Source organism: Lampris incognitus, chromosome 15 (genome assembly GCF_029633865.1).
Source record: "Lampris incognitus isolate fLamInc1 chromosome 15, fLamInc1.hap2, whole genome shotgun sequence".
NCBI lineage: Eukaryota > Metazoa > Chordata > Actinopteri > Lampriformes > Lampridae > Lampris > Lampris incognitus.
The window spans coordinates 27113302-27137143 of NC_079225.1; the positions used below are offsets into that span (position 1 = coordinate 27113302).

Here is a 23842-nt window from a genome sequence, read left to right on the forward strand (position 1 = left end):
GGGTTAAAAGAGATAGAGCGTAAAGAGAGCAAGAGAGAGAGAGAGCGAGAGTCTCGTTTCCTGTTGCTGTAAATTCTTGAATCTTGAATATTCCCAAGCAGCTCCCTGGCAGTATCACTGAGGTTTCTCCCTTTTTTTTTCTTTTTTTTTTTGTGGGGATATTTTAAGATTTTCAGTCATTTCCAAGTGAAAGAGACAGAGTGTAAGATGGCAGAGAAAGAGGGAGGAAGAGAACAGGGGAGAGGGAAGGACGGGGATGATTTAGGAGGGAAAGCAGTGGTTGGGGCCCAAACAGCTGGCGGAGGAGTGGTAATTGAGGTCCGGGAGAAGAAAGGACCACTTCGGGCTGCAATACCCACAATGCCTTTCCCTCTGGCCGTCATCTGCTTGTTTCTCAACACCTTTATACCTGGACTAGGTGAGTGGAGAATCCCTTTGTCTCTCTCTCTTCCTCTCTCTCTCTCTCTCTCTCCCTCTCTCTCTCTCTCTCTCTCTCACCTTCTCATTTATCTATCTATTTAGAAACCTTTCTTTTCCCTGGGTGAGGGGTTTTTTGTCCCAGTTTTGTCTCATTGCATCAAATATGAGCGTCGGTTCAACCAATCCCCCCCCCTTGCTAATGTGTTTCTGTGCAGAAAACTCGGGAATATCTTTGCAAGACGTGTGTTTATAGGAGCAAGAAAATGAAGGTCTCGTTCTACCCGATGTGCCGAGGGTGCGGTCGCACGGTTCAGCGTGGTGCTGCATCAGCAGCAGGTGTAATGTCACTCACATGGAACAGCAACATGGGTACAGGTCGATGAGGAGAGCCTTGAGAGAAGCGATGCCCAATCATTTGTTCAAACATTCTTCAGTCAGACACAAGTAAAAAAGAGAAAATGCGCTCCAGTGTTTCAAGGCCAAACACCGGTCGTCTTGTGCGGCGAAAGCAACGATGCTGAAGCAGCTCCTCTGGCACAACTGTCCCCCGAAAAGTGACCAAGAGAGCAAAAAATGAGACAAGTTCGCATGCGGAGTTGAAGCGAGACAAACTGTTAGAGCCAAAAAGAGATTTCCAAGCCTGCAGATATGATGCATACAGCCATTCAAGTAATTTAGCAGCTAGTCAAACAACTGAGTTGATAACACCACCACCTTGAGGACCGTGCGGAGGGTCTGAAGCCAACCAAGAGACCATCATTTTTGAGAACGAACATCTAACATCTGTTTTTTGTTCTTCTCTCTCTCGCTCTGAGACAGAGGTTGTCATATTGTGCTCTAATTTTTAGCTGTCAGATGTCAAAACTCTTGAAATGGTCCAGGTGTAGTATGTCTTTGCGTGTGTGTGGGTGTGTGTGTGTTTGCGTGTGTGTGTGTGTGTGTGTGTGTGTGCGCACGCGACGCGCCCAAATAAGCTAGAGATTGTAAGACGCAAGAGTTACGAGCTGAAATCTTGGCAGAAATACTTATTGCTTTGTTGCTGCTGGTGTCTACAGTCATTAGGGAACTCTCACCACCCCTCCCTCACCCCCCGCCGCCACCCACACCCTTCTAGGCTCCCCTAGAGCTCTCCTCTGTGATTTTGAGCGCATCTTACTCATCTTACGTGTGTGTGTGTGTGTGTGTGTGTGTGTGTGGTGAGGGAGGGATGGGAGATTGTGGGGACCATGTAACATAATCTTTGAAAGCCACTGGCTCCATTGTGTATTTATACACACACACACACACACACACACACACACACACACACACACACACACACATACATATGCACACAACACAACATGCATGAAGAATCATGCATTAATCTGTTGGTCCTGGCTTGCATGTAATGAAACCTGCAGAACCAGGCACACACACACACACACACACACACACACACACACACACACACACACACACACACACACACACACACCCTATATATGTGTGTGTGTGTGTGTGTGTGTGTGTGTGTGTGTATATATATATATGTATATATATAGCATTTTTTTCGAAACCGTCAATGGTGTTGAGTGCTCGACTAATATATATATATATATATATATATATATATATATATATATATATATATATATATATATATATATGTAAGATAGTGCTGACATAAACTGCATATGATGTAAGACCTTTCCCTGCTGAATTTGATCCGATACCTCTGTTTAGTTCTGAGACATGAGAATAACAGCATGTTGTGGACTTGTATTTATAATGAACAACATATACTACAACAATGAGGACTAAAGGGAACCTATACGTGTGAAACTGGCAATGCTGTGTGCATGTTGAATGTATGAACAAAAGACAGAGTGAGAAACAAAACAAGAGCGAAAGAGAGAGAACAAGTCAAGTCAATTTTATTTGTAAAGCCCAATATCGCAAACTATAAATTTGCCTTAACAAGACAGAGACTAGTAGAGAGGCGGCGAGAGAGGAGAAAAGACCCAAGTAACCAGGAAAACTGGTGGAGGGGAGAGGCAAGCGAACGGGGTGCATAAACACACAGGGAAAGAGAGAGAGAGGGAGGGAGGGAGAGCGTACAGAGACATGCAGAGAGAATATAACAAGTGCACTCAGACACACACACACACACACACACACACACACACACACACACACACACACACACACACACACACACACACACACACACACACACACACACACACACACACACACAGAGTCACTATACTAAGTGTTGCTGTCAGGATATAAGAGGACTGATACCTGCATGGCAGAATTCTTGATGCTCTCTAACAATCTATAATGTGTTGTGGCCAGTCCACACCAAACCCCTACTCTAATGTTTGTTTACAAACCTCCGCAGATTTGTGTGTGTGTGTGTGGGGGGGGGGGTGCTCACCACAAAGAAAAATGTAGAGAATATAGTATGTGTACATCGTTCAGTTACACTTTACATTGCACGTTTCTTGCATCAGTATGCATAGCTGTGCACTTTCGTGAGGGAGAGTTAAAGAATATGTTTGAAAGAGGTGTGCGAGTGTGTGTTTGTGCGTTTGTGCTGACAAGTACATCCACTGTACATGTGAATGTGTCATGTGGTGTTTGTTTGGTTGTTGTATGTGTGTGTGTGTGTGTACATGCATATTTATGTATGTATGTGTGCGTGTGTGTGTCTTTGGGTGTGGTGTATCCTCCCCTCTTACCTTCTCTCCTCAATTCCCACTCCATCTCGTCTTCCCTGGTATTGAACAGTGCAAGATACCATGAGACTTTTTACTCATTCATGCATTCATTCTTTTTCATCACTTCCACCCACGCCTTCAGTTAGCCTCCTCCACCTTTCTAAATGCTGAATTATTGATTCCTTGAAAATGTTTCGCCAACACCTTGTATTACCACACGGATGAGCTCGTTTTATCAGGCAACAACAAAAATACAGTTTAAGCATTGCTCATCTTTTCAGTTTCGCACATTTTAAGGCACCCCTGAGGTCAACGCACGGCCCACCTGCTGAGCAGCATTCTGCATGACCCACCAGTGCCACCACAGCCTTACTCTGAGTCAATGGGGGGGTTGTATGACTGGGCGTGTATGTGTGTGTGTGTGTGTGTGTGTGTGTGTGTGTGTGTGTGTGTGTGTGTGTGTGTGTGTGTGTGTGTGTGTGTGTGTGTGTGTGTGTGTTGGCTTGCTCATATGTTTGAAGTCCTTCATTGTATAGATGCCACTAGTTGCTATGCCAACACCGATACAGACGAGCAAAATGTGTGTTCACATTTGTGTATGTATATGCATACAAAATATTATTGTGCTTAATTACTGATTTCTTGAAAATTTCAGGAGTGTGTGTGTATGTGTGTGTGTGCATGTGTGTGTGTGTATGTATGTGTATGTGTGTGTGTGTATGTATGTGTATGTGTGTGTGTATGTGTGTGTGTGAGAGAGAGGGGGGGGGGTAGAGATAAAGAAAAGACCAGTAGAAGATCGTGTTTGGATACTGCATCATTTCCTGTCTAACCCTGATCAAATTACACATTTATAATCAAACTCAGACACAGATTTATTCCTTAAACTCATTTGGATATTAGACACTGACCTCCGAATGACCCTGTCACCACACACACACACACACACACACACACCCCAGAGTTCATACTATCCAAGAACAGATGGCTGATAAATGGCTGGGCGCTGGCGTAACACTGAGGGCAGAGGAGAGGACCCACATGGACCATTTTCAGGTGTCTGAGAGAAGCTAACTTCCCTGTTAGCCTCACTCGAAAATACAGCATGATTAAGAAATTGAAAGGAAGTAAAGAGTTTGAACAGCTGTGTTGTGTAAGGAAACGGTGCCACAGAAGTTTAAATTCTTCATGGGACGGTTTTGAGACGTGAGTCTTGGAAATACTGGGACGTGTGCGCAGGCATAAACTGAGGCCTCACCCAGCGCGCCACTCCCTTCCAGTTTTCTGACTCCTGATCGACACACTGTTGATATAAACACTCACGCAAACGCACAAGTGTTCGCACACACACACACCAACTTTGCTGAGACATACTTGAGATGCGCACTGACTGGGCTGTGTGCCCAACGTTGGGACACAGTTCATCAGCTAACTGATTGGGAGGATGGCAGCTGGCAAGCCAGTCTGAGAGCAAGCTATCGGCCAAGCCAACTCTCCCAGCAGACTTGATTTCTAAAAGGCAGCAAATAGTTCATTAAAGACAGCTCTATTATTTCACACGTGTTCAGAAAGCGATACAAAACCACATAGGCGTCACCCGACACTGACCGGGGGCCTCGCTTACCGCAGAGCACAGCTGGTACAAGGAGCTACTCAGGAGCCAAACACAGAACCTAAAACATGACACGCGACACGATTACCAGTTAAGACTCTACTGCTAAAATATCCATTCTGCAACATGATAACAAATCTACAGAGTACCGGAAGGAAGACCGGTACCAATAATCTAGGCGGGGGAGTGCATTTGGTTACAACACCTGCAGCACACACACACACGCTGGTACACACGCGCAAACACAAGCAAACGTCAGGTTGGGACCCCAAAGTGGTTCGGAGAAAGATTAAAATGGGTACTCTGGGGATATTTATTTCAAAAGAATATTTGTTCTCACATTTATTTCCTCGGGAAGGTTTCCTGAATGTTTGTGCGAATTCAAAACAGGGGGACTGTTCAGTGCAGCCAGAGTCCTCTATTGCTAGCATGCTGGCTTCTATTGCTGTTGCTAGCAAGTTGTTGAGGGAACCATATGCGTTCCTCATTTACTTAATTTGCAATTTAAAAAAAAAAATCAGTCAGTCGAGGGTTTTCGACAGTCAGCTGTTCCTTCATGACTCAGTTGGCCAGCCTTTAGACAAATCCCTGTCGTCTTGTTGTGTTGCCAAAGCCCCTGAGTAGATACGTGAGGCCCCCTAAAGTAGTAACTATTGTGAGGAGTGTGTAGGTGAGGTAAATGCAATGATGCCCACAACACGTCATACACAGGAAATTGCCTTTAAATCCAGCCTATATAGCCCCTTGGCCTTAAAAGGACGAATAGCAAAGGTCTAAAAAGAGTGGGAAGGTTACGGTTGATGTGTGTGTGTGTGTGAGGGGGGGGGGGGTCACAGTGATTGATAGTGTGTGTGTGACACTGGAGAGGCTGCATCAGTTTACTGTGCCACGCTGACATTTAGCCTCTGGATACTCAGTGTATCTGTGTGTATGTTTTGGTCATCCAGTTTGTTGACTGTGCTAAAAGTAGTACTCCTCTTTTTGAGCTCTCTCCGTCTTCTGTCGTCTTTCTCTGTTTCTGTCTTTCCGCGTCTGTCTGTCCGTCTGTCCGCCTGTCTCTTTCTTTCTCTCTCTCTCTCGCGCGCTCTCTCTCTCTCTCTCTCTCTCTCTCTCTCTCTCTCTCTCTCTCTCTCTCTCTCTCTCTCTCCCTCCCTCTCCCTCTGTCTCTATTTATCTTACACCCACACATGTATACCATCATCCATCATTAGCCTCCTACACTACCAGTGAGTACTGATGGAGAATTCTCGGAATGATTATAGTCATTAGTCTGGGTAATATCTGAGGACACTGGGACACACACACACACACAGACAGTTACACAATCACACACACCGGCAGCCATACTAACATGTACGGTTCCCCACCATCAAAAAGACATGCATGTTAGGGTTAGTACTCCTGTCTGTGCCCCTGACCAAGGCATGGCAAGACGAACGGGAGTTGGTCCTCGGGTGCTGCACAGCGGCTGCCCACTGCTTGGATGGGTTAAATGCAGAGCATAATTTCCCTACAGGGATCATTAAAATATATAAAAATCAAAATAAAAAAATAATGTACCCTGGCTCTGCCAAATGACAGAAGCTAAGCAGGTGTGGGCTTGGCTAGTACTTGGATGGAAGACCTCCTGAGAAAACTTGAGTTGCTGCTAGAAGTGGTGCTGGTAGGCCAGTAGGGGGCAGTCTTCCCTCTGGTCCTAATAAACAACAACAAAAATCCCAATGCCCCCGTGCAGTGACGGGGACACTGTGCTGTAGGAGATGCGGTCGTTTGGATGAGATGTTAAACCGAGGTCCTGACTCACTGCGGTTATTAAAGATCCCTTGGCACTTATCACAAAGAGTAGGGGGTTCCCCGTTGTCCTGGCAAAATGTCCAACCCGGCTCTCTCCATCTGGCCACCTAATCATCACCCATGTAATTGGCTCAATGATTCCTCCCTCTCCACCTCAAGCTGATGTGTGGTGAGTGTTAGGTGCAAAATGGCTGCCATGCACCACCCAGGTGGTGCTACACATTGGTGGAGGTGAGTTTCCCCCCTTCACTGTGAAGCACTTTGGGTGTCTAGAAAAGCACTATATAAATGTAATCAATTATTATTATTATTATTATTATTATACACACACACATGCACACACACAGACACATGCACAATCACACACATCCAAAACCTTCATATAAATATTTCCCAAGAAATGTGAGCATTGTGCGGTCTCCCAAGAGAAGTTATTCAGAGGTATCACACCTATAAGTGATAAAGACTAAAAAACAATAACATTAAAATCATTTATTCAGATTACAAAGGCAGCAACTGAATTGAAGGTAGTTAGACTATATTTTCTAATAAAATGATAAAAAACAAGATTTATGCACAAGCATCTATTAAACATTCACTCAGCAGCAAGCTGACGATCGTAGGAAGTGTCTGGACGTGGGCGGAACTAGCTACTCGTTATCTGCCAATAGCGTTGGACACCTGCTGGTGGGTGTGGCCTCAGTGACCTCATCATTTCGCTGGTCTACATATATCATGACTCTTTGTGTGTGTGTGTGTGTTTGCATGTTGTACAGGTGTGTTGCTTCAAAATGATTTATCTTGTGTTTTGGCGCAAGTTCGAGTCTAACCCTCTTTGCCAGGCAATCGAGATTAATCTATGTCAATCAACAACGAGAGAGAAAACGGAGACGAATGGAGAAACAAGTAGAGAAAGGGAGAGGAAGGGAGAGACCAGGTAGCCCTCTGTATGAGAGGAAACTGACCTTTTACGCAGTTCACCAGGAAGCCATGCCTTTCTTCCTTACCCCTCCGGTCGGTTCTGCCAGCTTCATTAATTAAGCTCCACCGAACGTGAAGAGAAACAAAGCTGACGGGGGGGGGGGGGGTCAAGGCTGAGATGCACAAAACGGCCACCAGGTATTCCTGTTGATTGGCGTTTAGCTTTTGCAGAGGGCATAAATTGGACACTAGTTCAGGAATAAGGTCAGACAGAGAGGCCGAAAGTGATGCAGAAGGTGGAACAAAACGAGAAAGTCGAGAAAGAGCAAAGAAATAATCAGATGTTTCTGAGTTGTTCGACGACGGATCTTTGAATGTGTTCATACATGTCCTTATCCAGGCTCCTATGAGACACATGTCGGTTTTAACATCAGTGGATCTCGGTCCTCTGAACATCCACCATCGGTCCTTCGTCAGGTTACACTTTGCCGTCTCGCTATCAGATTCGCGTTACATTACTCAGATTACTCCTTTTAAAAGTAATCTATTACTCCTCAAACCTAACCTACTTTCTGAGTGGTAGTGCTCCTCGGAAAAGAGATTTAAGAGATATGAATATACACGGTGATAAATATTTGATTCAGTACAGTAAAACTTTAATGTGAGAATACAGTATTACCATCACAACAGTGGAACAAGACCTCATATTAGGCTGCACTGCCTGAATCCCACAGATGTAGAAGGTCAGCTGATAGTTCCCATGGAAGTCTAGAATAGGAGAAGTTCAGTGAGAGGCCTATCAGTGGGTTAGTAATCAATGTGGAGATGAATGAATGACACTCTGTGGGCTGGACAGATCACAGCCAGGCTAAAATTAGCTGAACAAGAACATTGTTTGTAGGCTTGTAGTTAATGTAAGGTTGGGCCGAGTAAAAAGAGTCTACTGGTAAATACTCTCTATGCAAGGACGACGTAAGTCAGACTTCTCTGTTGTCATGGAAACATCCTGTGATGAGCTGTTAAGAGGTTAAGGAGATAGTACCGGCACATCCACCCACGCACCCACACACACACAAATACCAGTGTTGTAATTGAGACCAAGCAAAAACCGTGACCCATCCAAGCAACCAATAGACTTGTGACCAAAGTTGGTAGAGAACAAGTTAAAGACATACGATAACTCACAGATATTTTATCCTGTGGCTAAAATGGAGTTAACTACACAAACATTAATCCATCATCACAAGTTGAGACAAAACTCAAGGGGGCAAAAATCAGGGGATATTGCACCAGTCTCGAGAACTGCAGCCACACACACACACACACACACACACACACACACACACACACACACACACACACACACACACACACACACACACACACACACACACACACACACACAGATAAAGCATGCTATTAGGTCAAATAGGACCAGGGATGTTTCCAGTTCATGGCGGGCTTTTTCACAACCTTGTTTTCACTTCAGGAACTGCATGTGTGTGTGTGTGTGTGTGTGTGTGTGTGTGTGTGTGTGTGTGTGTGTGTGTGTGTGTGTGTGTGTGTGTGTATGTGTGTGTGTGTGTGTGTGTGTGTGTGTGTGTGTGTGTGTGTGTGTGTGTGTGTGTGTGTGTGTGTGTGTGTGTGTGTGTGTGTATGGTGTTTTCTTAAAACTGTTTACTTGTGCGCCCCGGTAACTGAGCGGTTACCCAGGTTACCTGGTTCGGTTCCAGCCAGTGACGTTTGTTGCATATCAAATCCATCTCTCCCCCTTGTTTCCTGTCTGCCACTTCACTATCCTCTATCCAGTAAAGGCAAAATGCAACAACAACAAAAAAATCTAAAATTGTTTGCTTGCAGCTTTTTCTTTGACTAAGGAATGAAAAAAAAGATTAAAAAAAATGAGACAGCTTGAGACAGCCTCATCCTCCTCCAAAAGAAATTCCTTATTGATGTCATTCATTCATAATTTATACCCCTGCGTTTCAGTGTCTTAGTGCTTTGGCGTTGTAGTGAACAAATCGCATCGCAAAGTGTCCATGGTGCCGTATGGGGCTCGTATAGTGACCTCAATGCAGCCAATGTTGTGTGTTGTGTTCAAGAACATGCCGAAACAATCTCTCTCTCTCTCTCTCTCTCTCTCTCTCTCTCTCTCTCTCTCTCTCTCCCTCCAGGTACCTTCATCTCAGCGTTGACGGTGCTGTGTGGAGCTCGTAACGAGCTGGTCTCAGAGCGCGGCGTGTGCTGTGTGTTTTGGCTGAATGTAGCGGCCGCCCTCATCCAGATACTGACGGCTGTAATCATGGTTGGATGGATCATGAGCATCTTCTGGGGAATGGACATGGTCATCCTGGCTAGTAAGATTTCCCCCGTCTGCCCCGATTCTCTCTCTCTTTCATCCAACTCGCCCTTCCTCTTTCACGGACTTGTTGATGTCCCCCTGGTTAGAAAGCGTTCATCTGTTCATTCACTCCCCTCTCCTCTATTCTCTTTGGTTCATTTTTCTATTACCCTCGCCCTATCTGTCTCTATTCTAATGGAAGAAAGACTGAGGCAGATGAAAAGAAGAGAGAAATTTAGATCACAGGAGGTAGAGGGAGACAACCAGACTCCTAATCTTTCTTTCTGAGGATGATGTCATCTCCTCCAACACTGATGCATGAAGATATCTATATTCATAAGATTGCACACATGCACATATGCTCGCACACACTCCTGCACGCACACGCTCACTCCCGCACACACACATACACACACACACAAACAGCCGCTTGTTGCTTTCAGTGTGTATGTTTGAGGTAATTGCTGTTGTCTCTGTGAGACGGCATGCTGGGTATCCCTGTGTATGAACGTGTGTGTCAGCAGAGAAGAGTATTTAAAAAGTAACCTTTAAATTAAAAAAAAGTATTCACCCAAGTGTGTATTTGTTTGTGTTGTATGTGTACAGACACGCGTGTGTGTGTGTGTGTGGTGAGGTACAGTAATTGTACATGTGTGGGAGTAAGCTGCCCCCCCCTAGTGTGTTTTCCTCACTGTCTCTATTCCCCACTGTTTTGTTTGCTGCTGGGCATCATATGTAACTATTCTTCTCAAAATCCATAAACTTGTTAGTGCTGAAGGCTTACCGGTTACTGAGTATTTACCTTGAAATTAGAATTTTCTGTTATCATCATTTCACTACTAATAAATAATGTACTGCCTTTAGCTGCCATACTAACGTTTCGACCAAATAAATTATCAAAATGTACTCTATCTATCTATCTATTGAGCTATCTATCTATCCCCATACTAATTTAACTATTTTCCGCTTGAATCACCTAATAATCTGAGACTAATGCAATAGATGGATCTACTTTTTTTTTTAAATCTTTCTGTTTTTTCCCCCTTTCAAACTCACTTTTTCTCTCTTTATCCCTCCACGCTGTATATCCCTTCTGTAATGTGCACCATTTGATGTTTGGACTCTCTCTCTCTAATGGGCCCTTGTTATTTTTAATTAACCTTTCTCTCTTTGCATACTGTACCTCTCCATGGGATCCAACATCTCTATCCTGGTCTCTCTTAGTGTCTAATGTCAGTTCTCTGGTTATTAGACATGGTACGCTGTCTGATAATCACCTTTCTTTCTCTGCATCTCCCTTTTCCCCTCTCCCCCTTCCCCATCCTTGAACAATACTATCTGCCCCCCACCCCCCGTTTCCGGCCTTCTTTAATGATTGTACCGTATTTGATCACGACGTGCTCTCGTTCCCCGTCTTCCTCTCTCACTATTCCTCCCACTCATTCGCTTTGCCTCTGCACCCCGACTCTCTCGCTCTCTCTCTCTTTCTCTCGCTCTCTGTCTCCTTTGTCTCACCACCTGCCTCTGTTTCTATCTGATAATCCAGGGTTGTACCACTGCGTTATGATTTCCTTTGTGTGTAGTCTTTTCGTATCAAATAAGTCCAATTAAATCAGCTGGTGTTTGTTTTCTTTAGCAGGCCATTTTCTTTTTCCTTAGAAGTTTGCAAATTCCCAAACACTGATCTGATCACATTAGTTTACTTAAGAAGATTCTTTTGTGACTTACTATCAGAGTGGCAATGATTGTTAATGAGGACTCATCCTTGAGGTAAACGGCACTAAATGAAGGTGCACAAATTGGTGTGTCTTGCCATTGCTGACAGACAAAAAGTCACATTTTTTGCATGTATTACAACGCCTCATTTCACCGAACATCACAGAGGAAGTGGAAAGTCCTCATAGCATCTGTAATATATGATTGGTGATAGATGGTGATCATGTTTTTGATTGTTAACTGTTTCTCCCTTGTCTCCTCTTTCTGCTCTGCCCTGCCTGATGGTCAACCAAAGTCTCCGATGGTACGTTTTTTTTTTAAATTATTATTTATTTACCCTTTAGGGATGATTTGAGTGATGTACAACTTCTATAGGGGAGATACATAGTCAGCCAAACAGAGGTTCCTCTAGAAAGAAAAAGTCATCCAGCAAATCATAAAATCCCCTCAGCCTGCAAATGTAAGTGACACATAATATCCAGATTACCATATATATAGCATTTCAATCACAGGCATAACGAGTTCTTTGATATGATAGTGGTGAGATAGAGGGGTCCACGTGTACGGGCCATAAACTGTGGCGCGCCCCAATGCAGCTGCATTACTTGCATATATGGTAGTTTCGCCTCTGATTTTAACAGTAAAATATTACTTTTGGGATTTCATATTTAATTTTTCTCAGTGAATACTAATAACCTCCTGAGCCAGATTGTGCATTAATTACATTGATAATACTAATATGTCTGGTCTTGTAAGAGCAAATCCAAAAAAAAGATGAGCCTGACCTGAAATTGGCCAGTCAAATCTCAGCTTTGGACTCGGATCTAATACAGAGGATTGTAAACAACAGTGATATTGATGAGGATTGGCTTTAGCTGTCACAGGACAAGTCACATGGTGCAGGCACTGTGCAAAGCCATATATCAGCTGATGTCAAGTAGAAATCCCTCCATGCTGCACGACGTATGATTTTGAGTTAGCCTGGTGAGGCTATAAACCAGTAGTGAACAGTCCGTAGTGTTCCCACCTTGTTTATTCTTCAGTGCCGCCTCTTGCCTATGTAGGCCCTTTGGGGGTTTTTTTCTCCTCAAAAGCTGGGAATGGAGACTTGAGACCTTCTTACGATCACTCTCTACAAGAGGAAGGCTGGATGTATGTGCTAGTTTGATCCATGTGACAAACTTGTGAAATTCCATTTTTGCCCGCTTGGCTATGTGAAAAGGCTCACCGTCTCATTATTTCAGCTGGGGCTTTTAAAGTCAGGCTTATCATTGTGTGGTGGATGCATTTACTTCTACGAAGAGATTAAAGAGTTTCTCTCTATTGCCATCCTTCTTTCTTTCTCTCTCTCTCTCTCTTTCTCTCTCTCTCTCTCTCCCTAGGCTGTAGAGACCAAGGAATCCCCCAGGAGGTTTGAATCAAGCTGGTTTCAGGTTAGCTGATGGATCATGTGGACAGTTTGACCTCTTCATCCCCTGAACTCTGACCATTGATAACTTGTAGCCCCACCCCATCTGCCACTTAGGTGTGTGTGTGTGAGAGAGAGAGAGAGAAAGAATGTGTTATATATAAGACGAAAGAAGAGAAAGCACAGGCAACCCAAGACAGGTCAATCATCTATTTTCTGGTCAATGGCAGCTGTTCATTGCTTATTGGCTGACACCAAGCTGTGCCCAAATGCAAGGCTGAAGAAACAGGATGCGGAAACAGACACTACAGACATGAATCAAGTTGAGGCTGTGCTGAGAAGAAAAAAAATGCAAAGAAGAGAACATCTTGTTATTTATGTCATTTATTAGTGATTTCTAAACATCACCTTTTAATATTCCTTATTTATTTTTGAATTGCGGATTCTGATTTTTGTGCGAGACTTGAGCTGTAAATTCGGTCAAGGTGACTACCTAGCAGTTACATCTTGGTGGCTTCGTCATGAAATTATATCGGTTTGTGAATTCTGTATTTTGACGTTTTATGAGTGGATTCTGTTTGAAGAGGGGCGACATTAAAATTGGGTGGAAGAAAAACAATACTTACTATATGATTTAGCAAACATTTGCCAATTACCTAGTAACGTAACAGTGAACTACAACAGTGAGTTCACAGAGCCGTCTCTGGGTTGGTGTGGTGGGTGCCATTGTCAAGAGGCAGGCTGCCGCTCTGCTTAAAACCACTTCAGTACTCATTGGTTTTAATTATTCAATGTTGGGTAAAGTCATCAGTGCTTGTTTTATTGGGGAGTTTTAGCACATAAGTTCTGTTTCAGTAATTCCCTCTCTAGCTCTTCCGGTTTGTACACACTAAACATAACACACTTGTAAATCACTGGTTGTGTAAAATCCTGGATAACCTCACTTCTTTTTTGTAAAATTTTTGCTGAAATTTTTAAAATATCTACCTTCCCCCACGTTGGGTTTGAGCACTAAGTGTCAAGTTCTCTGTGTTGTGCGGACAGGACAATAGTGCATCAATTTACTGTACAATAATGAGAAAAAACGAGGGCCACCTAATTTAATTGAACGCTGATATTTACCATCGTCTATCCTTATAAGAACAAATTTAAAGGGACAGTTCACCCCGAAATCAAAAATACATGTTTTTCCTCTTACCTGTAGCGCTATTTATCCATTTAGATCGTTTAGTGTGAGTTGCCGAGTTTTGGAGATATCGACTGTAGAGATGTCCGCCTTCTCTCAAATACAATGGAACTGCATGGCACTCGGCTTGTGCTGCTCAAAGTGGCAAAAAAAAAAAGTGGAAAAACTAGACAGAAACATCTCTTTCCAGAAACCATGACCCATTTACTCAAGACAATCCACAGACCTTGTTGTGAGCCGTTTCATGTAGGCGTAGTTTGGTCGAAGACACATGTGACAAACTCAAGGCTCGCGGGCCACATTTTGAACCGGCTTGCATAACAATTTAGGTTCTCATGCCAAACCAAACAGACGGGTGCACCATCTGCAGAGACGCAAACAGCTGATCACGGATATGCATGACACAGTGAAAGCCTTTCGAACAAAACTGCTTTTGTGGGAGAACCAAATGCAGCAGGGAAATTATATTCACTTTCAGACCTGTCAGTCGGTAGCCAACGTGCTCACCACTGCTTTAAGAGAGAGATGCGCAGAAAAACTGAAGACACTCAAAGCAGAATTCAGCAGGAGATTTGCTGACTTTGAGACTCAGAAATTCAGGTTTACGCTTTTTACCAATCCATTTGCAGTTGATGTGCAGTGCTCCAGAGCACTTACAATTAGTACCGATAGAAATACAGCGCAATGGTGCACTGAAGGCCAAGTTTGACTCTGTTGGGGCAGGTGAGTTCACACCATTCATCCCAAACATGATGCCACAGCTCCGCCTTCGTGTCTTCAGCATGTTCGGGAGCACTTATTCGTGTGAGCAAATGTTCTCTGTGGTGAAGATCAACAAATCCTCTCACAGATCCCACCTCACAGACAAACATCTTGCCTCCATTCGGAAAATGGCTAAGGACTTCAAGAATTGATGAACTTGTATGAACTAGCTTTTACTTTTATTTTTTATTAAATGTCCCACACAACCACTGAGTTGTCATACTCAGGCCTGTGAAACAGGTTGGTGTGAGTTGACTGTATGGTGACCTACTTCTAAAAATGTAATCAGAATGCATTGTTTTGCATGACTAAATGCTATGATGGCTAAGTAAACATTTGTTGTTGACGTTTTTAGGGTTTTATGTGGACCAAATTGTATGTGAGAAGGCTATATGGGACATGCAACAATATAATCCAAGATATCTTATTTTTTCGCTTAAATAAAAGCATGTCAATAAACTATATAAGTATGTTTGGCCCTTGATGTGATTCTGATTTCCCAGTGTGGCCCTTAGGGAAATTAAGTTTTACACCCCTGGTTGAAGTAAATAGTTCCTACATGAAACTGCTCACAACAAGGTCTGTGGATTATCTTGAGTAACCGGGTCATGATCCCCCTCCCTTTCCCCGGGCGGCATGGTGGTACAGTGGTTAGCGCAGTCGCCTCACAGCAAGAAGGCCCTGGGTTCGAACCCCGGGGTGGTCCAACCTTGGAGGTCATCCCGGGTCATCCTCTATGTGGAGTTTGCATGTTCTCTCTGTGTCTGTGTGGGTTTCCTCCCACAGACATGTATGTCAGGTGAATTGGCCATACTAAATTGTACCTTGAATGTGTGGGCCCTGTGCTGGACTGGTGGCCTGTCCAGGGTGTCTCCCCCCCTGCCGCCCGATGACTGCTGGGATAGGCTCCAGCCTCCCGTGACCCCGATTGGGATAAGCGGCTTAGATAATGGATGGATGGATGGAGTTTTTTCCCCCCTCTTTCTCCCCCAATTGTACTTGACCAAGCACACCACTCTCTGGGCCACCCCAGTCACTGCTCTACCCCCTCTGCCAATCCGGAGAGGGCTGCAGACTACCACATGCCTCCTCCGATACATGTGGAGTCAGTCATCAGCCGTTTCTTTTCACTTGACAGTGAGGAGTTTCGCCAGGGGGACGTAGCACATGGGAGGATCACGCTATTCCCCCCAGTTCCCCCTCCCCCCCGAACAGGCACCCCGGCAGACCAGAGGAGGCGCTACTGCAGCAACCAGGACACATACCCACATCCGGCTTCCCACCTGCAGACACAGCCAATTGTGTCTGTAGGGACGCCGACCAAGCTGGAGGTAACACGAGGATTCGAACAGGCGATCCCCATGTTGGTAAGCAACAGAATAGACCACTATATTACCCAGACACCCCCCAGGTCATGATTTCTGGAAAGAAACGTTGCTGTTGAGTTTTTCAACTTTTTTTTTTTTTTTGGTGCTTTGAGCAACACAAGCCAAGTGCCATCCAGTTCCATTGTATTCAAGAGAAGGTGGACATACGGTCGACAGCTCCAAAACTTGGCAACTCACACCAAAACGATCTAACTGGATAAATAGCACTACAGGCAAGAGGAAAAACATGTACTTTTGATTTTGGGGTGAAATGTCCCTTTAAATTCGTTTTAAATGGACATTTTACCTTGGCTTTTTTTTTTCCTTTCTTGCATTTCTGGTGGAGTTCAATAAGGTCAGTCACCAATACTGACCACTGTTGGATGCCATTGTGACCAGAATTGAAATAGCTTACAGTAGATCCACAGGGCAGTGCACATTTTGGGGAAACTATCCAACACAGATGTGTGTTATAAACTGAAAACTCAAGCAAATCTTTATCTGGCCTTAAAATGATTAAGTTGTTAAAATCAGTGTATTAATGTTTAATTCTTGTAACTTAAATGAGAGTATTATGTACAAAGTTATTCGAAGTTTGCATGTCCATCCATCCATCTATTATCCCCGCGATCCTAATTAGGATAAGCGGCTTAGATAATGAATGGGGAATAGATGGAAAGTTTGCATGTGTGAACAGCATATACCATACTGTACAGGTGTGTGTGTGTGTGTGTGTGTGTGGGTGTGATGATACATTATGTATTTATTGATGCTGTCCCTACATCTGCCTCCTGTAGCAGTGGAGCATGGGTTTAGATCTGGTCTTACCATCAATGTCTCCCCCTGTTTTGGTTTCAATATAGGCTGTAATACTATTGTACATCTACTGATGGACACTAAACTGATTAAAAAATGTATAGTGAACATTAATGTTTCCAAACTATGTCCCAACAATTTGTGTTTCAGGGAAAATGTCAAGGTTGTTTTTTTTTATTATTTCTATTTCACTATTTTTCATATATTGGTAAGAAATTGCTAGCTTTCCTACTGCTGAATGAATGCACAGTAAAGGAAACACTGCAATGTATACTACTCTGCATGCACTGGTGTCAACTGTGTAGACTACACACACACACACACACACACACACACACACACACACACACACATACACACACACACGCGCGCACACACACCTCTGCCCTCCTATTGATAGCTGTTATTGTGTGGTTTGCTATTATCGCAGCACAACTGTAATCACAGCCTATTGGCTGACATGGGAGATGTAATGTAATTGCTACTGCCTGTTTTTGAGCTCAGTCATACACACACACACACACACACACACACACACACACACACACACACACACACACACACACACACACACACACACACACACACACAGGCAACGAGACATATACACACTCAAAACCATATGGGAAAAATATCTACTATAACCAAAACGTTGTATCTGAATTCTGACTGGTGAACATTTGAAATAAAGAAGTAGTTGTAATCACAGTGTGCACACTTGCGACTATATTTTCCGATCGTTGTAAAGTCAAAAACGATCTTATTGAATCGGACGTTTTCACACGTTGTCTATGTCCAAAGCTTTTCCAAATGAAACGCTGCAAAAGTCAAGTTTCCGTCATGCTGCCCATTACCTTTGCTAGCGCTGTGTTGCGTCACGCGAACAGTAGGACCGCAGGAGGCGATATTATGAACCCTACATAGCCCTCGCCAAAATCCCGTACCCTGTCCCAAATCTCGCGAACGGACGCCGGATTTCCGCTGCGTTGCTAAGGAAACAATCAACTATCAACTCGGTGCGAAGCAAAGCTAACGTTAGCTACCTTCAATTTTGTAATTTTGTATTTTTCGCAATTTTGGACAGCTGGCTGCTTTTGTAATTTTGGACTGCTGGCTGTCAACAACAGAACGGAGGTAAGTAACGTTAGTTGTCTGAAAATGAACATATATCTAATAAATAGACTTTCTCACATTTAAGAAAGCTGATCAGTAAGTTGCTACCTGTGTATAAATGTAAAAGTCATATTACTACAATATAGGAGCTCGTTTTGTTTGTAGTCATGATAAGGGGTGAAGTATCCTATGCTCAAACGTGGAGCAAGCAAAGATTGAGTTAAAAACGTTAATGTTGATTGTGGATAACTTAGACAGGTTAAATTGTGGGTGTACAGCGTTTCCTTGATGAGCGCTAACCCCATAACAACATATTTTCGCGTTGCTACAGTGGCGCACACGTGACAAAGCCAGAAACGGGATTTTGGCGAGGCCTATGTAGGGTTCATAATATCGCGACCCGGAAACCAGAGCCCTCTGTCTGGGATAACGTCGCAGGTACTTTATTCAGGCCTCTTAGTTCAAAACCAAAGAGTGTTTCTGTCCTCTATTTTGAGTGTATAATAATCTGATGCCTTGTATTTTTTTTCAGAACTTTATTTTTTTATTTGTGTTTCCAGTTTAAAAAAAGAAAAGAACAACGGTCGGTATGGGCAACACTTTAGTACAGAAGAGGGTTTTCAATTACACAGACAGTAGGTTACATCCTACCGCCCTACACATTAGCGGCAGGGTGGCCCAGTGGTTAGTGTTGTCGCCTCATAGCAAGACGGTCCTGTGTTCAAACCCCGGGGTTGTCCAACCTTTGGCCATCCCAGGTCGTCCTCTGTGTGGAGTTTGCATGTTCTCCCCGTGTCTGCGGTGGGTTTTCTCCGGGTGCTTTGGTTTTCCCCACCATCAAAAAGACATGCATGTTAGGGTTAATACTCCTGTCTGTGCCCCTGACCAAGGCATGGCAAGGTGAACTGGAGTTGGTCCCCGGGTGCTGCACAGTGGTTGCCCACTGCTCCTAGCTACACAGCTAGGATGGGTTAAATGCAGAGCATAATTTCTCCACGGGGATTATTAAAGTATATCAAAATAAAAGTAAAAATTTAAAATCCCAGAGTATGTAGTCAATTTCTTTTCCAGTATTTAATATTGTTCAGATATTGGAGTCACAAAATATCGTATTATGTTCTTTCAGCAAAATTCCCACCAGGATCTTCAGTTGAGAGTCCTAGCCTGACCCTCCGGGATATCTTTCCAGTCATCCTCAGATATCTCCAGGCCCGATTCCCTCTCCCTCTCCCATTTCCGTCCAGTCCATTCCATAACTGTCCATTCAAAATTTAATGCTGTGATATCTACAGTGTGTATGTGCAAGGATAGCTGAAGACACATATGAACAATATGACCTTTGACAAGACACAAGCTATTGCCCCGAGACAGGGTTCATTTAAATGCAGTGTGGTTTTGGATATGGCTGGATGAAATTGATGTGAGAATATTTGAATGTTTACCCTAAGCCCACTGAGGCTCTGCTGAGAGTCCAGTGCCACCATATCGGCCGCCCCGTTTCTCCAAATAAGGATTTCACTTCACTTGCTCTGAGCGCGGAGCTTTGAGTAGGCCACATTCCATCTGCCCTCCCCACCACCACCACCACCACACACACACAGACACCACTCTCATTCTCTTCTCTCTCTAGATTGGTTGTGTAAACATATAGATGAGATGAGTTGCTTCCATCTCATCTCTGTGAATTTAAAAAGACCAAAAAAACATTCGGGTCACAGAGTCTCATCACAGATTCACCGCAAGGGACTGAACATTTTTCAGTGTAGGATCCAAACCAAGTAAAAGTTTTCTCTCTCACACTGGAAAATACTGAATGTTACGAAACAAGAAACGAAGATGAGGAAGAAGACGACAACAATGGTCAGCATGGCACCTTACTGTTTGCTTCACAGCAAGAAGGTCCATGGTTCAGTCTCTCATGCAAGACATCTTTGTGTTCACATGGATTTCCTCAGGCTCCCTGGTTTCCTTGCACATCACAAAGACGAGCATGTTAAGTGAAATGGAGTCTGTAAAGTGTCCATAGGTGTGTATGTACTTGTGTGTATGTGTCGTGTGATGGACTACAAACCTATCCAGAGACTCCTGTCCAATGCCTGTCGAGATAGGCTCCAGTCTTCCTGCAACCTTAAATTGGATTAAGCAAGTATGGACAATGATTGAGAGTAATCTTCCTCCACTTGATGAAACTTTTATTTAGATTGATTTTACAATAAAATCATATGAAATTAAATGTGGCAGCACGCTGGCACAGTGGTTAGCACGGTCGCCTCACAGCAAGAAGGTTCTGGGTTCGAGCCCCAGGGTAGTCCAACCTTGGGGGGTTGTTCTCTGTGTGGAATTTGCATGTTCTCTGTGTGGGTTTCCTCTGGGGGCTCCGGTTTCCTCCCACAGTCCAAAGACGTAGGTCGGATGAATTGGCCAGGTGAAACAGTCTGAATCTTCTGAATTGGCGGACCCTACGCTTACACCCTCTGATGATGAAATTTACATCATGTTGACCCTCGCGGACCCTTGCCTACTCGAGGACACGGAAAGTATAACTTGCATTTAAATTGCCCCTACGTATGAATGTGTGTGTATGTGTGTGTGTGTGTGTGTGTGTGTGGGCCCTGTGTGATGGCCTGGCGGCCTGTCCAGGGTGTCTTCCCAGCTGCCGCCCAATGACTGCTGGGATAGGCTCCAGCATCCCACGACCCTGAGAGCAGGATAAGCGGTTCAGATAATGGATGGATGGATGGATGGATCATATGAATGACAATGGAAGGTCAACAAGTCCAAAATAATACATAACATCCTTAAAAACCAAATTTTAATTGACCAGAAAACAGTTAAGGATGCGAGATCAGCTTTCTTCTCTGAATTGATATCTAGAAACAACCACAACCAGAATCAATTACCCTAAAGTTCTCTTTAGGGTAATTGATTCTGTTATTAATGGTCCCTCCACTTCTTTTTCTGAACCTGATGTTGAGCTGTCTGAAAAATTTCTCGCTCATTTTGTAAATAAGGTGGAGAATCTACTACTACTTTTGGCTGCTCCCGTTGGGGGTCGCCACAGCGGCGCATACACACACACACACGCGTATGCACACAAACACACATACACATGCACATACATGCACTCACGCACACACGCACGCACACACACACACACACACACACACACACACACACAGAGGAAGGTGGGGAATATCAGGTCCCAAATCCAGCTTGACCCTTGCATTCTTTTCATCCCCCATGTTAATTCTGCCTCTTTTACCCAGTTTCAACCCATTACAATTTCCATGTTAGAGAGTAGTCTCCCATATGAACTCCTCCTGCTGCATCTTAGACATTATCCCCACTAAGCTGCTCAAGAAGGTATTTTCCACTGTTAGCCCTGTTATTTTGCAAATTTTTAAATAATTCTCTGGCATCTGGTTCTTTTCCAGACAGTTTTAAGCATGCCATTGTTCACCCATTGCTAAAGAAACCTAATTTTGATCCCCTGTCCTAGTAACTACAGACTATTCTCCAAATTGTCTTTTTTTATCTATATGGTTCTGGAGAAAGTGATTTCCTTTTATGAATACTAATATCATTTTTTAACAGTTTCCAGTCTGGTTTAGAGCACTTCAAAGTACCAAGACAGCTCTAGTTAAGGTTATAATGACCTACTGCTGACTGCAGACAGAGGTGACTCTTGATTTTATGTAGTTCTTTTAGACTTAAGTGCTGCCTTTGATACAGCCCATCACAGTATCTTACATCAGTTAGAGACTTGGGTAGGCATCAAGGGTTTGGCTCATAGTTTATTACGCTCATACCTCTCCAACAGAACTTTTTTTTGTTGTTCTGGGTAACTCTACTTACTCGATTGCCCAGTTGAGTTTTGCCCCTTCTGTTTTCTATATACATGCTTCCTCTTGGCCAGGTTATTCAAAATCATGACATGTTTTACCATTTTTATGCTGACGACACTCAAATCATGCCACTAAATCCCACAGATCCTAGTGGCCTAGCAAATCTCATAACTTGCCTCTCTGATATTAAATCTTGGATGTCCGAATTTTTTCTTAAATTTAATGATGGCAAGTGTGAAGTCATTCTGTTTAGTCCCCCAAATTCCATCAACCCTGTTGGTACTAATATTTGTGGTCTGTCAAGTTGTCTTAAGCAGGCTGCTAGGAATCGTGGGGTAATATTCAATGCTAACCTCGGTTTTGATAATCAAATCAAACATGTTGTTGTCCTGCTTTCTCTAGCTCAAGGTAATCTCTAAAATTAAGCCATTTTTATCAATTGCTGATCTACAAAAATATGTACATGCTTTTATCTATTCTCGGCTTGATTATTGCAACACACTTTTTCGGGTATCAGCCAGGGCTCCCTCCACTGTCTGAAGTTGGTACAAAACACCACTGCTCGACTCATTATCGAAATAAAGAGGCATGACCATATCACTCCTGTGCTTGCCTCCCTACACTGGCTCCCTGTTATAGTTCATATTGATTTTTAAAATGTATTGCTCACTTTTAAGGCCTTAAACGGTCTTGCTCCTAAATACATCTCTGATTTATCGACCTGGTATGCGCCCTCTTGATCAAAGATCCACAGATGGAGCCCTGCTGGCTATTCCCAGGTCACGGTTTGTCACAAAGGGTGATGGGGCTTTTGCTGTCAGATCACCCGCACTATGAAACTCTCTGCCTACTGAATTCAGACAACCTAAGTCTCTAGCTTCTTTTAACTATCTTCTTAAAACTTTTGTCTTTGTGAAAGCTTCTGGAAATGTTTGATATTTGTTTTTATTTATTTATGCTGTTTTTATTTTTATTTCTATTTATTTGGTCTTATTCATTTATTTTTTTTACTACCTCTTTACTGATGTCCTTTGGTCTTATTCTCATTTTTGCTTTGTTTGGTTTTATTTCTTTTGTAAAACAGTTTTTAATATTGTTAAGAAAAGGGCTATATCAATAAAGTTATTATGTAATGCTATGTAAAATATGCTTAACAGTATGCTATGGTTCAGCTGCGATCCCAAAACTTAACAAATGGAAAATGTTTTTTCACTCTCACCAAATAGCCACAAAAATATCTTTCTCTTTCTGAGGAATCTCAGGTACCTGAGAATGAATCTTTCTGAGGCGCAGCCTCCAGTGGCCGCTCCAGTTTGAGAGATAGGGAAAACACACAGATAGTAAATTGATCTTCTCCTGGATTGCCACCTTGTTGTGGTGGAGAAGTGTACTTGTATTAATGATCCCAAGAGCTATGCCATTTGGAGCTTAGCTGCTGGTAGGGTCACCCAAGGTGGGTAGGTCAAGGGGGAGGTTCAAGATGAAGCATGATCCAACAAAGACCTCAATGGTGGAACTGGCAGAAGTTTAAATGTACTCTATGATCTCTGGGCATTTATGAGGCTCTCAGTGTTGATGGTGGAGGGGGGGGGGTTAAGAATAATTACTCACTCTATTCATTTGAATAATAGATTTTCGACTTCAGAGTAGTCAGTGGACCAGTTATTGCTTTGAATAAACTTCTGTCAATAGCACTTTTACTTACCTGACTCACCTCCAAAAGTAGGAGATGTGTGATATAGACACATGGATTAACCACGCTTCAAAAACGGATATTTCAAAATTACATCATCTAGAGGGCAAAAGCATTGCATGCTGTGAGCAGAACTGATAGGA

At 43.4% G+C, this 23842-nt stretch overlaps 1 protein-coding gene across 1 annotated transcript; it reads left to right on the forward strand.

Annotated features, from left to right (window-relative positions):
- The first annotated feature begins 207 nt into the window (after positions 1–207).
- On the forward strand, positions 208–12926 carry stum (stum, mechanosensory transduction mediator homolog). The gene is made up of 4 exons (XM_056295127.1): positions 208–418; positions 9627–9809; positions 11805–11813; positions 12892–12926. Exons 1-4 carry the CDS (start codon positions 208–210, stop codon positions 12924–12926), a joined length of 438 nt encoding a protein of 145 aa, XP_056151102.1.
- Positions 12927–23842: the final 10916 nt, after the last annotated feature.